The sequence below is a fragment of the Pithys albifrons genome, chromosome 28 (genome assembly GCF_047495875.1).
Source record: "Pithys albifrons albifrons isolate INPA30051 chromosome 28, PitAlb_v1, whole genome shotgun sequence".
In the NCBI taxonomy this organism is placed as follows: domain Eukaryota; kingdom Metazoa; phylum Chordata; class Aves; order Passeriformes; family Thamnophilidae; genus Pithys; species Pithys albifrons.
Window position 1 is genome coordinate 141,650 of NC_092485.1, and position 13,086 is coordinate 154,735.

General features: G+C 57.3%; 1 protein-coding gene across 2 annotated transcripts in view; it reads right to left on the reverse strand.

Moving 5' to 3' along the window:
- Window positions 1-13,086, reverse strand: part of PPFIA4 (PTPRF interacting protein alpha 4) — a 75,878-nt gene that overhangs the window by 4,165 nt on the left and 58,627 nt on the right. The window contains exons 17-28 of one of the 2 annotated variants that reach the window (XM_071578720.1): window positions 12,906-12,941; window positions 12,203-12,336; window positions 11,954-12,102; window positions 11,125-11,218; window positions 10,833-10,914; window positions 9,748-9,948; window positions 8,405-8,467; window positions 7,253-7,279; window positions 5,607-5,782; window positions 4,738-4,835; window positions 1,177-1,352; window positions 461-529 (exon numbers count right to left, since the gene is read on the reverse strand). In XM_071578720.1, the coding sequence (XP_071434821.1) occupies window positions 461-529; window positions 1,177-1,352; window positions 4,738-4,835; window positions 5,607-5,782; window positions 7,253-7,279; window positions 8,405-8,467; window positions 9,748-9,948; window positions 10,833-10,914; window positions 11,125-11,218; window positions 11,954-12,102; window positions 12,203-12,336; window positions 12,906-12,941 (1,305 nt within the window). The remainder of the gene's footprint in view (window positions 1-460; window positions 530-1,176; window positions 1,353-4,737; window positions 4,836-5,606; window positions 5,783-7,252; window positions 7,280-8,404; window positions 8,468-9,747; window positions 9,949-10,832; window positions 10,915-11,124; window positions 11,219-11,953; window positions 12,103-12,202; window positions 12,337-12,905; window positions 12,942-13,086) is intronic. The other variant, XM_071578721.1, reaches the window with a different exon arrangement.

Sequence of the window (13,086 nt, forward strand, 5' to 3'; positions counted from 1 at the left end):
CTTCAGGGAGTTCCAGACAGTGCTGAGGTCACCTCTGAGCCTCCTCTTACATATAGTTAATTTAAGTTTAAACCTGTTTTGAGTTTTTTTCCTTCCCTCCCTTTTTTCATTGGAGGGGAGGGAGGCTCTGACTCTTTACTGGGCAGTTGGCATTTTGCCAGCTCAACCCAGGACATGGGGTCATTCAAGAGATGCTCCAGCCCTTGGAGTGCCCCTTTGGCCTCCTCTGGACTCGCTCTGGCAGCTCCACATCTTTTTGCTGCTGGTGCCCCAGGGCTGGAGCAGCTCTGCGGGTGAGGTCTCACCTGTGGGGGCAGAGGGGCAGAATCCCCCCTGGGACCAGCACTGAGGGGTCTCTGGGTGCCAGCACACACCTGCAGGGCATGTAGGGCTTCCCATCCACCAGCACCCCCAAGTCCTTCCCCCAACACCACGGGAGCAGGGCAGGGTTGGCACTCACATCATCCAACCTCCGGTCCGTGCCCAGGGCGAGCAGGTTGTTGAACTCCCTCTCCAGCACCTGCCGAGCCTGAAATGAGCCAAAACAGGGGCATTGTCCATCAATGTGGGATGTGTTTGCAGCCAAAAATCCCACCCCAGGCAAGCTTGAGCATGGCAGAAAGAGCCTGGGCATGGCACAGAAACCCTGGGCATGGCAGAGAGAGCCTGAGCATGGCAGAGAGAGCCTGAGCATGGCATAGAAATGCTGAGAATGGCAGAAGAGCCTGAGCATGGCAGAGAAACCCTGAGTACAGTAGAGAGAGCCTGAACATGGCATAGAAAGCCTGAGAATGGCAGAGAAAGCCTGAGCATGGCAGAGAAAGCCTGGGAATGGCAGAGAAACTCTTGAGCATGACAGAGAAAGCCTGAGAACAGAGAGAGTCTGAGATGGCAGAGAAACTCTGAGCATGGCAGAGAAAGCCTGGGAATGGCAGAGAGAGCCTGGGAATTGCAGATAAAGCCTGAGCATGGCAGAGAAAACCCTGGGCATGGCAGAGAGAGCCTGAGCATGGCAGAAAAAGCCTGAGCATGGCAGAGAGAGCCCATGTGCCACCAGATAGCTCTGTCTTGATGGGAAGAGTCGCGCTGGTGGCACCAGTGGCATCATCCCACCCACGGCCGTGCCCCATACCAACCACCCTCCCCCAAACTGCCCCCCAAGGGTGCTGCCCCCACCTGTGTGTTCTGAGTGGGGATCTGCAGCACGAGGGCCAGGCTGTTGTGGTCAAAGTTCTCGTCCAGGGCCAGCAGGGCACCGTGCACGCCGCTCTCTGCCAGGTTGTTGGCATACTCCCGGAGCCCGATGGACTGGGTCCAGTGCATCACCTGGTCATTGGTCCACACCAGAACATCTGCAAGAGAGCAAGGGCACACCCCAGGGATGTCCAGGGTTGGGAGGGGGTGGTAGTTTTGGCTTTAGTTTTAGCTAAGCCTCGATTTAGCAGGCTCAGAGAATCTACGTAGATTAGGAGGGACAGAGGTCACCTGACTTAAGTAACCACAGAAATATTTCATACCAGATGATGCAAACCTGTGATATAAATAGAGCAGAGTAGGAGTGTTCTCTCAGTTGGCACCACAGAATCATGGAATAAGTTGGGTTGGAAAAGACCTCTGAGATCAGCAAGTCCAACCCTTGGTCCAACTCCAGTCCCTTTACCAGATCATGGCACTCAGTGCCACGGCCAAGCTCAGTTGAAAAACCTCCAGGGATGGGGAATCCACCCCCTCTCTGGGCAGCCCATTCCAATCCCTGAGCACTCTCTCTGCAAAGAATTTCTACCTGATCTCCAACTTCAATTTCCCCTGGCAGAGCTTGAGCCCATCGTGCCCCCTTGTCCTATTGCTGAGTGCCTGGGAGAAGAGACCAACCCCCACCTGGCCAGAACTTCCCTTCAGGCAGTTCCAGACAGGGCTGAGGTCACCTCTGAGCCTCCTCTTCTCCAGGCTAAACACCCCCAGCTCCCTCAGCCTCTCCCCACAGCACTTGTGCTCCAGTCCCCTCTCCAGCCTCGTTGCTCTTCTCTTCTCAGCTGGGTTGGAAGAGACCTCTGATTATCAAACCCAACCCTACTGTGATCACCAGCCCAGGGCACTCTGTGCCCTGAGCTGGTGATCACAGTGGGGTTGGATCAAGACATGGTGGATTCTCTGTCCCTGGAGGTGTTTAAGAGGACACTCAGTGCCACCTCCAGTCCCTTCTCCAGCCTCGTTGCTCTTCTCTGGCCCCGCTCCAGCCCCTCAATATCCTTTCTGAACTGAGGGGCCCAGAACTGAACACAACACTCAAGGTGTGGCCTCCCCAAGGCAGAGTCCAGGGGAAGGGTCACTGCCCTGGGCCTGCTGGCCACGCTAGTTTGGATCCAGGCCAGGATCCCATTGGTGTTTTTGGTCACCTGGGCACACCTGGGCACACCTGGGCACACAGTGCTGGCTCATGCTCAGCCTCCAGTCCATCCAAACCCCCAGGTCCCTTTCTCTCCAGCCACTCTGTGCCCACCTGAGCTGCTCCAGGGGGTTGTTGTGGCCAAAGGGCAGGCCCCAGCACTTGGCATTGTTAAACCTCCTCCCCCCGTGGCTGCAGTGGGGGCAGGACTCGCTGCTGTCCTGCTGTGCTGCCCTTGCTGCAGCCATTTTGTTTTAGTTCAGGGAAGTAGAAACATTTTATTGTTATTCTTTCTTTCTGTTCTTTGCTGGATGTCTTTTGGGGTGCTTTGTGCATCTCGAGTAATGAAATCTGGGTTTGGTGGGAGGTAGAAAACTGTTGTTATTTCTAACTTGTGTAAGTTGTGTTATATTGTAGTTTTAATTCTCTCTTTTCTGCAGAAATATATACAGTTAGTCTAAGTTCAAACCTGTTTTGAGGTTTTTCTTTCCTCCCTTTTCTCAGTGGGGGAAGAAGGCTGACAGTGTACTGGGCAGTGGCATTTTGCCAGCTCAACCCAAGGCAATTGTGTAAGTGTTATATTGTAGTTTTCTTTAATTCTCTCTTTTCTGTAGAAATATATATATTTAGTTTAAAGCTCTGCGTTTCCTGGTTTTCCCCCTTTCTTCCTTTTCTTGGCAGGACAGGGGGAGAAGCTGTGACTCGACCCTGAGATCAGCTTAGTTGGTTAAAACTTGGTTGTAATAATGCCAAGGTCATGGGTTCAATCCCCCGTGTGGGGCATTGACTGAAGAGTTGGACTCGATGATCCTTGTGGGTCCTTCCAACTCAGAATTGTCTGTCTGTCTGTCTGTCTGTCTGTCTGTGTTGGGCAGCTGGCATTTTGCCAAGCTCAACCCAAGACAGGGGGGATCTGATCCTGTCCTGAGGTCCTTCCCCTTCTCCTGGGACTCCCCACCCTCAGCCAGGGTGGGAGATCAAGTGCCAGGAACATCTCCCTTCAATGTACCAAACCAACGGCTGAAATAACAGGCAGAAAACAGCCAAATTAATCCTCAGAACCCGCTGGTGTAATTAGGGGCATTAGCACTAATGAGGTGTAATCCAAGCAGCAGCCAGATGTGCAGGGAAGTTCAGGACAGCAATGGGCACAAGGGCAGGCTGTGTGCTGGGCTGAGCTGGCAGGAAAATGCCAACTGCCCAACACAGAGAGAGAGAAACCGACACCCCCATGACCAAGGGAAGAGGAGGGAGGAAAAAAAACAGAAAAAGAGGAAATAAGGGGAAAAAAATCCCCCAAACCTGAAATAGCAAGGATCTTAAATGAAACAAGAGAGACAATTAAAACCAGATAATGATATAATACATGTATATAACAAATGTGGGAAAAAACCAAACCAACAACCACTAAGTCACCCACCCACACAACACAGACCTCCAGCACCCCAGCTCACAAAACCACTCCAACAAACTCCCCCCAGAGGATACCTGGCAAGAGAGGAGAAAACCAACAACAAAGGAAAAGAAAAAGGTACTTCCCAAACCAAAGAGTTGTGCAACACCCCCAGCAAGGGTGAGAGCAGGTCCCCTCAGCACCCAGCCATGAAGGGACTGAGCTGGGCACCTCCTACACCTTTTATACTTGATTTTGATGTCAAATGATATGAAATATCTTTTTGGTTGCTTAAGTCCGGTGATGCTTTTCGTCTCTAATCTGTGTAGGGTCTCTGGGCCTGCTGAACTAAGGCCTGGCTGAAACTAAAACTAAAACCAAACCCACCACACTGAGCAAGCTGGGGGTGTGCTGAGCACCTGGAAGGGGCAGGAGAAGAGCTGGTGCTCAAGCTGGGTCTCTGCTATCCTGACACCCTCCCCCCCTTCCTCGTGCCTCACTGGGGTCAGCTGCATCAGGGCATGGTGGGGACACACCAAGGGAGTTCCCCTCTGGAGGACAGATCTGTGGGCTCAGAAATGATGATCACAGAATCACAGAGTCAGTTGGGTTGGAAGAGACCTCTGAGATCATCAAGTCCGACCCTCGATCCAACCCACTGTGATCACCAGATCATGGCACTCAGTGCCACGTCCAGTCTCATCTTAAACACCTCCAGGGATGGGGAACCCACCCCCTCTCTGGGCAGCCCATGCCAATGCCTGACCACCCTCTCTGTGAAGAATTTCTTTCTGATATCCCACCTAAACCTTCCCTGGCAGGGCTTAACCTGTGCCCTCTTGTCCTGCTGTTGGTTGACTGAGAGATTACGTGTTAAAAATGAGGGACAGGAGAGGGACTGGGCACCTCCTGGCTGGTTGCCCTTCTCCTTTGCCAGGCTGGAGCAGGTTTTGCTGACCTTTGATCTCGTGCTGGGTCTCCTCTCGTCTTCTCTCGAGCTCTTTGCGGTCGTAGTTGAGCCTCTTGAGGCACATGATGCCATACTGGAGGCTGGTGCTGCAAGGACATGAGGTGTCACCCCCTCAGGGGACAGGGCACAGGGCATGGGGCTGGCAGGGACCTCTGCAGGGCCCCACTTGTGCCCAAAGGATGCTGAGGCTCAGGGATGGGTCAGGACAGACACAACCCACAGCTGGAAGGTGGGGAATGTTTCTGTCTCCCATGGCAATTCCCCACTCCACCAGTTCCAGGCTGTCCCAGCTGTCTGATGGATCCAAAAAATGGTACCTTGGTCAGGACAGACACAACCACAACTGGAAGGCTGGGAATGTCCCTCCCTCCCATGGCAATTCCCCATTCCACCAGTTCTGGGCTGTCTGAGAGCACATAGATCCAAAAAATGCTACCTTGGTGGGGGAGAGGGAAGGGAGAGGCAGCTTCAGTCCCAAGGGGCACAGGGGGCCCTGGCACGCCCTTGGGCACATCCCCACGGGCCAGGGGGCATGGTGGACCCCAAGGACAGGGCTGGAGGGTGGGGTTTGAGCAGTGGCTGGAGTGGCATCAGCCTTCTCCACCTGTGCTGCTGGCAGGGGACAGCTTGGCCTGCCAGTGGGGCACCAGCTGGGGTGAACCTTCATTTCTGCCCAGGAGAAGGCTTGGTCCTCTGCAGTGGGATGAAGGAGAGCACCTCCCACAAGAGTTGCCTCAGCCCAGGTGGTCCAGCCTAGAAGAGCCATCCAGGGCTGGCCAGGACAGGGGAGAACCCCCGAAATCAGCCCCTCCTCTGCCCCACGTGCACCCCAGGGCCCCCCAGGGCAGGGGACTCACCGGTGGAAACTGTCCACCATCTTCAAGTGCACCCTGAGGTCCTTCTTGGTGAGGTGGTCCAGCATCCTGGCGTCCACCAGACACTCCATGAAGTAGCTGCGGTACTGGGGGAGCCCCAGGCTGGGCAGCCACTCGTTCCCAATCCACTCGTGGTTCATGTCCCCATAGGCCAAGGTCTGTGGAGAAGCACAGGGAGAAGTCTGGGAGAACCCTGGGAGTGGCGGAGCCGGAAAATCCCAGGAGAACAGCCGTGCATCCCGAGGTCACTGTCCTGAGGGCCAAGCCCAGGCCAGACGAGTCTAACCCCGAGTTTAACCCTGAGTGTAACCCCGAGTCTGACGCCGAGTCTAAGCCCGAGCTTAACCCCGAGTCTAACCCCGAGTTTGACCCCAAGTTTAACCCCAAGTTTAACCCCAAGTTTAACCTCGAGTTTAACCCAGAGTCTAACCCCAGGTTTAACCCCAAGTTTAACCCCAAGTTTAACCCCGAGTCTAACCCCAGGTTTAACCCCAAGTTTAACCCCGAGTCTAACCCCAAGTTTAACCCCAAGTTTAACCCCAAGTTTAACCCCAAGTCTAACCCCAAGTCTAACCCCAAGTCTAACCCCAAGTCTAACCCCAAGTTTAACCCCGAGTTTAACCCCGAGTTTGACCCCGAGTTTAACCCAGAGTCTAACTCCAGAGTTTAACCCCAAGTTTAACCCCAAGTCTAACCCCAAGTTTAACCCCAAGTCTAACCCCAAGTTTAACCCCGAGTTTAACCCCGAGTTTGACCCCAGGTTAACCCCAGGTTTAACCCCAAGTTTAACCCCAAGTTTAACCCCGAGTCTAACCCCAAGTTTAACCCCAAGTTTAACCCCAAGTTTAACCCCAAGTCTAACCCCAGGTTTAACCCCAAGGGAACTGTCCTGTTGGCCATGGTCTGTGTCCTGCTGGTGTCCCCCCAAGGAGACAAGGCAGGAGCCCAAAAAGCAAGGAATGGCTGAGCTTTATGAGCAGCTGGTTCTGGGAAAAGCACATTTGTTGAAAGCTGAACCAAGTGAAAAACAGAGTTTGGTGCGTTCCCAACTAATATTTGAGAATCTCTGTTTGAAGAATCTCTATTTTATTACTTCAAAACAAAAAAAAAATCAGTTTTGGGCAGAAAAGACTCCCATTCACTTCCACAGCAAACAGGTTCAGGGTTCCAAAATTAAACAAAAAGCATAAAAGCCAAACATCTGAGAGTGACAAAACCAGAAGAGCTGGATCCAAGCAGGACTCTTTCCTCCCACTTTTTTGGGTCATGCAAAGGGCCTTTGAGGACTAGGGGGTAAATCCAGGGGAAAAGGAAAAGTCTGAGCTGGAAAGCTGCTCCCAGGGGGGTTCTTAGCACAGGGTCTGTGTCCTCCCGACGAGGTGCCAGGGAGGGTCACTGTCTGGGACAGGAGAGGACCCTGACAGGCCACAGGAGGACACCCTGCACCTTAGAGGTGGCTCTGGAGCAACCCCAGGGTGCAGGTTCAGGCTCTAGCAGGGACTGAGGGAATGTGGAAGCCCCAAATTCATCCCCTGGGAATGTGCAGCTCTCCCTCCCTCCCTCCCTCCCTCCCTCCCTCCCACACCACCCCATGCACCGTGCCAGGGAGGGTGGCACTGGGAGCTCACCTGTGCCCAGCTGCCCTCCTCTGTGTCCTACAGGTGACACATGCAGCATGTCAACAGAAAGGACAGATCAATCAGTGCCTGGCATGGGGGCAGCCCCTGCCACGTGCAGGGCCAGGAGGGGACAGGGGGCACTGGGGGGGCTCAGCCGTGTCACCAGCGTGGGTTTGGCTGCCACCCCATCCCTAACCAAGTAAGGAGGATACAGGATGAGCCTTGGGCTGGAGATGGCTCCCACATCCTCCCTGGGGATTATGGGAAGTTCTTCTGTCCCCCCAAGGTCAGATGGATGCAGAGAGGACCTGAAGCTTCAGTTCATGGGTCACAACGCCAACCTGATCTCAGGATTTTGTGGTTATGTCCTTCCCTGTCAACCTGGGCTGGTTTTCTTCACAAAACCTGCCAAGGGACAGTGTCACCTCCCTGAGCTCTCCTTGCCCAAAAGACACCTGCCAATCCCAGGCCTGTGCTAATCAAACAGCAAAGAAAAGGTTCAATAAAGTGGCTAATTCAGAGAAGCACAGAATGGTTGGGGCTGGAAGGACCTCAAAGTTCATCTTGTTTCACCCCCTGCCATGGGCAGGGACACCTCCCACCAGCCCAGGTTGCTCCAAGCCCTGTCTAACCTGGCCTTGGACACATAATTCACCCACAAATCCAAACTGCTGCCCCTGCTCTGGGACAGGAGGTCATCAGGTTGCAGAGAGGGGAGCGTGGCTACATCTCTGAAGGAACCAGAACTTTCGGGGACACGGCCACGTTCCTGTGAAGGACACCAGGCCACGAGCCAGCAGCAGGGACAGGCAGTGGGGACAATACTTGGGTGTACTGAGGGCATGGAGTGGCTTCTGTGGGTGCAGAACAAGGCAGGGACTCGACCTCGTGTCTGTGCTGAGATGTCTCTTGGTTTTTGCCTTCAACTCCCAACCCACAGAGAAGCTGCTCCAGAAACCCCCAGAAGACACTCCCCATGGCTTTAAGCCAGTCTGAGAAATTCTGGGGATATTAAAGGCTGAAAGATGGTTTCCAAACAGGTGCAGAGGGCAGGCCAGGAGCTGACAAGGAGATGGAGCACAAATCCCTTCCCCTCCTGAGGTTTGGGGCACTGAGACCTGCCCGGAGCTTGGAAACACCGCGGAGCTGCTCAGCCCTCACCGTCTTGGTGGAGGTTGCCAAGTTCTCCATTTCCTCGTGGGTGACCCAGACATTTCCAGAGGACTGCAGGGAAAAGAGCAGAGTGGTCAGAGGGAACCACCACAGAGCTGTGGCCTTGGGTCACAACCATCACAGGACTGTGGGATCAGTAAGGCTGGAGAAGACCTTTAATAGCACCAAGTCCAACCACCAACCAGCACCACCACCATGGGCACCAGTAACTGTGTCCTCAAGTGCCACAGCCACTTGTTCTCTGAACACTTCCAGGGATGGGGACTCCACCCCTGCCCTGGGAAGCTGTGCCAGGGCCTCACCACCCTTGCCATGAATAAATTTTCCCAATATCCAATAGTTTTGGGGGTATGTGCCTGCACGTCCCCACCCCTTGGTCCATCAGGGAACATCCCACCCTCTGTGCCCATGCCAGGATTTGGGATGGACCATTGTAGTTTCAGGGGAAAGGAGGGAACCAGGAGTGCCCTGGGGGGTCTGAGTGGGCAGGGGGCACTCACCCTGCAGGGGGTGGGTGAGTGGGCAGGGGGCACTCCCTGTGCAGGAGGTGGGTGGGTGGGCATGGGGGGCACTCACTGTGTGGGAGGTGGGTGGGTGGGTGGGCATGGGGGGCACTCACTGTGTGGGAGGTGGGTGGGTGGGCATGGGGGGCACTCACTGTGCGGGAGGTGCGTGGGTGGGCATGGGAGGCACTCACCGTGCGGGAGGTGGGTGGGTGGGTGGGTGGGCATGGGGGGCACTCACTGTGTGGGAGGTGGGTGGGTGGGTGGGCATGGGGGGCATTCACCGTGCGGGAGGTGGGTCAGTGGGTGGGCATGGGGGGCACTCACCGTGCGGGAGGTGGGTGGGTGGGCATGGGGGGCACTCACCGTGCAGGGAGTGGGTGGGTGGGCATGGGGGACACTCAGTGTGCGCGAGGTGGGTGGGTGGGCATGGGGGGCACTCACTGTGCACGAGGTGGGTGGGTGGGCATGGGGGGCACTCACTGTGCAGGAGGTGGGTGGGTGGGCATGGGGGGCACTCACCGTGCGAGAGGTGGGTGGGTGGGCATGGGGCACTCACCATGCGGGAGGTGGGTGGGTGGGCATGGGGGGCACTCACCATGCAGGAGGTGGGTGGGTGGGCATGGCAGGCACCCACCATGCGGGAGGTGGGTGGGTGGGCATGGGGGGCACTCACCGTGCGGGAGGTGGGTGGGCATGGGGGACACTCACTGTGCACGAGGTGGGTGGGCATGGGGGGCACTCACCATGCGGGAGGTGGGTGGGTGGGTGGGCATGGGGTGCACTCACCGTGCGGGAGGTGGGTGGGTGGGCATGGGGGGCACTCACCGTGCGCGAGGTGGGCGGTGCCGAGGGACTGGTGAGCGACACCATCTCCTGGATTGCCAGGCGCAGCTTGAGGCGGTGCAGGGCGTTGCTGATGCCAATCTCCCGCTGAATCTCCGTGTCTGACAGCGCTGACATGATGGCACCGCTCTTCACGTTGGCACGGCACGCGGCCACATACCAGGCTGGCATCCCCACCCAGAGCTGCCAGGGCAGGGCAAAGACAGTGAGTGTGGGTTGAGCCAACCAATGCCCAGCTGAGCCACCCTGAGTGCCCAGTTGAGCCACCCACTGCCCAGCTGAGCCACCCCAATGCCCAACTGAGCCACCCACTGACCATTAGACCTACCCCACTGCCCAGCTGAGCCACCCCAATGCCCAACTGAGCCACCCACTGACCATTAGACCTACCCCACTGCCCAGCTGAGCCACCCCAATGCCCTGGCAGGGCCGAGGCCACCTTGGTTGAAGGTGGGGCACATTCATGAAGCACCTTCTAGGTGGCATCTCTCACAGGTGGGCTGTGGGCTGCCCTGTGTGTGGTGGGCACAGCAGAGCCCTCCAGTCATGGAAATGAGGCTGGAAAAACCCTCTAAGACCATCAAGTCCCAACATTTCCCCAGCACTTACTCATGTCCTCAAGTGCCACATCCACCTGGTTTTTGAACACTTCCAGGGATGTGGACTCCACCCCTGTCCTGGGCAGCTGTGCCAGGGTCTCACCACTCCTTTCATGGAAAAGAAGTCCTGGTGTCCCCCCTGCCCCTGCCCTGGCCCAGCCTGACGCCGTTCCCTCCTCCTGTCTCTATTCCTGGAGCAGAACCCGACCCCCCCCTGGCTGCCCCTCCTGGCAGGGAATCCTGGAGAGGGAGAAGGTCCCACCTGAGCCTCCTTTTCTCCAGCTGAGCCCCCCCAACTCCCTCAGCTTGTGCTCTAACCCAAAGTTCTACTCAAACCACAACTCCACAGCCTCTGGGAGGGGTTTGGGGATCTCCTCTTCTCCCCTGGGATTGACAGGACCAAGTCTGGTGGGCCTGGTGGGACTGGGGGACCAGCAGTGACAGCGTGGGGACAATGCTCCTCCTCACCTCCAACCAGGACACAACGGTGGGGCCATCCCAGTGGGCAAAGGGCAACCCTTTCCTCCGAGCCTCTTCTAGGAGTTCGTGCCTGGAGGGAACAGAAGCAGAAGGGAGAGTGATTTCTTGGGGGAGGCTGGGGAAGGAAGAAACCATGGGCAGGAAGAACCAGCTGGAGCCAAAGCAGTGCAGGAGGTCACAGGGCTCAAGGGAAGGCAAAGAGGAGACCTCCCAGCAGTTCCCACACCGTGACCTCCCAGCCAACATCTCCCTGATGGGGCAGGGCAGGAAGTTCACTCACTTCTTGCGCAGGCGCCGGTCCTTCTCGGCCTGGGCACCCAGCTTGCCAAGTCCCAGGGTGTCCTGGATGCCACCCTCCACGTCAGTCAGCACCACTGTGGGGCAAGGAGGGCACCCTCAGCTGTGTGGCACCCCAGGGGCCGTGTGACACCCCACAGGGCTGGTGTGGGTACTGTGCCCATGCCAGGGTGTTGGGGATGTACTGTCACAGCACAGGGGTTACAGTGCCCATTTCCAACCCTCCTGGCCCCCTGGGAAGCCCAAGGGCATTGCCACCTGCCACCCCTCCCGATCAAAGTGCTCAACATGGAAGCAGGAAAGGATTTGGGAGTGGAGAAACAGTTCCTGTCAAAGGGCTCTGTAAACTCCACAGGGTCCCACGGGGGAGGAAGATCTGGGAGGGCACCACCCACACCCCAGCTCTGGCAGGGCACTGAGGGTGGCACCATGCTCAGGTCACAGGGGAGGAAGCACCAGGCTCCACCTGCCCTGGGGCTGCGTGGCCTTGGCATTCCCAAACCAGCAGGGATGTCCCTGCCCCTTCACCTGCCACCCAAGAGAGCCCCAAGGCCAGCAGGGTACAGACCCTGCCCCAGGATGCCCACCCAGCATGTAGAGATGGGGTTGCTCACAGACCCTGCCACCCAGGAGTGCCCCTGGGCCAGGAAGGTGCAGACCCTGCCCCAGGATGCCCACCCAGCATGCAGGGAGGGGTTTGCTCACAGACCCTGCCCCTCCACCTGCCACTCTGGAGTGCCCCAGAGCCAGGAGGGTGCAGAGCCTGCCCCAGGATGCCCAGCTGGTATGCAGAGAGGGGGTTGCTCACAGACCCTGTCCTGTGGCCCCTTCTCTGATCAAACGCCCCTTCTCTTTCTTCCCAAACAAGCGGCCGATGGAGGATTTGATGCCCTTCCTCTTGGAGCCCTTGTGCAGGGAGTCCTGGCTGCTGCTGGGGTTGCTGGCCTGGTCCTCCAGAGAGCTGGGGTGGAGGAGGGAGAGCAACAGCCAGGACTGTAGGTCATGCCCATGCCCACCCCCAAACCGAGCCAGCAGTGAGATGCCAAGGGACGTCCACGTACCCCTTGCTGTCCTCCTGGCTCAGGGCGGGGTGGCCCAGCTTCTCCAGCCTCAAGGTCCTGGGGGAGGATGGTGGGGACGTCTCACACTTGATGGTGGTTTTGTCCTCCCGACTCTCATCCCGAGCTGCAGGTGACTGAACAAGGGGAGGGGCCGTGAGGGTGGGCAAGCCAGAGCCCACCTCCATCCGTGCCCTGCGTCCTGCCTCTCTCTTGCTCCACGGAGGAGTGGCCAAAAGAGCCACCAGAGCCCCGAAGGCTTTGCCATGCTCCTGGGTTAGAGCTCTGGCAATGGTTGCAGCTGCCCAAAAGCGGCTGGGGAGGAGGATGTGGCCCCGTGGCTGAGATCCTGGGCAGGGGGAGGTGGGAGATGCACCCCGTGGTCCAGGGCAGGGTGTGGGGACAGAAGCTGCTGACCCTCAGCAGAGGGCTCTGAGGAGCACAGATGGCAACGTCCCAAACACACCCTGTTGCCAGAGGGGACAGTTTGAGGACCCAGTGGCATTCTGAACCTCCCCACGTCCTGCCAGACCCCCCAGGCTGCCACCTGGGCACCTTTGGGGGTCCCCGAGATCCTCATGCCGAATCCCTGGGGTGCCCCAGCTCCATCCCGCGCCCGCCACAGCCTGACCCGGCATGGGCAAAGCTGGGAGCAGGGTGGAAAAAAGGGGCTTGGACCAAACCCAACGGGATGGGAGCCACTCACTAGCAGTTTCCTGCGGTGCTTCCTCAAGTCGCTGGGCTGATTGCAAGGGGGGCAAGCGAGAGAGACACAGAAAGGGGGGCAGTTAATGGAGAAAGCCCCAGAGCAGCCCTGGCACCAGGTGTGCCAGACTGGGCACAGCAAACACGGGCATCCCCACCTCACATCCCACACCCTCCTCCTC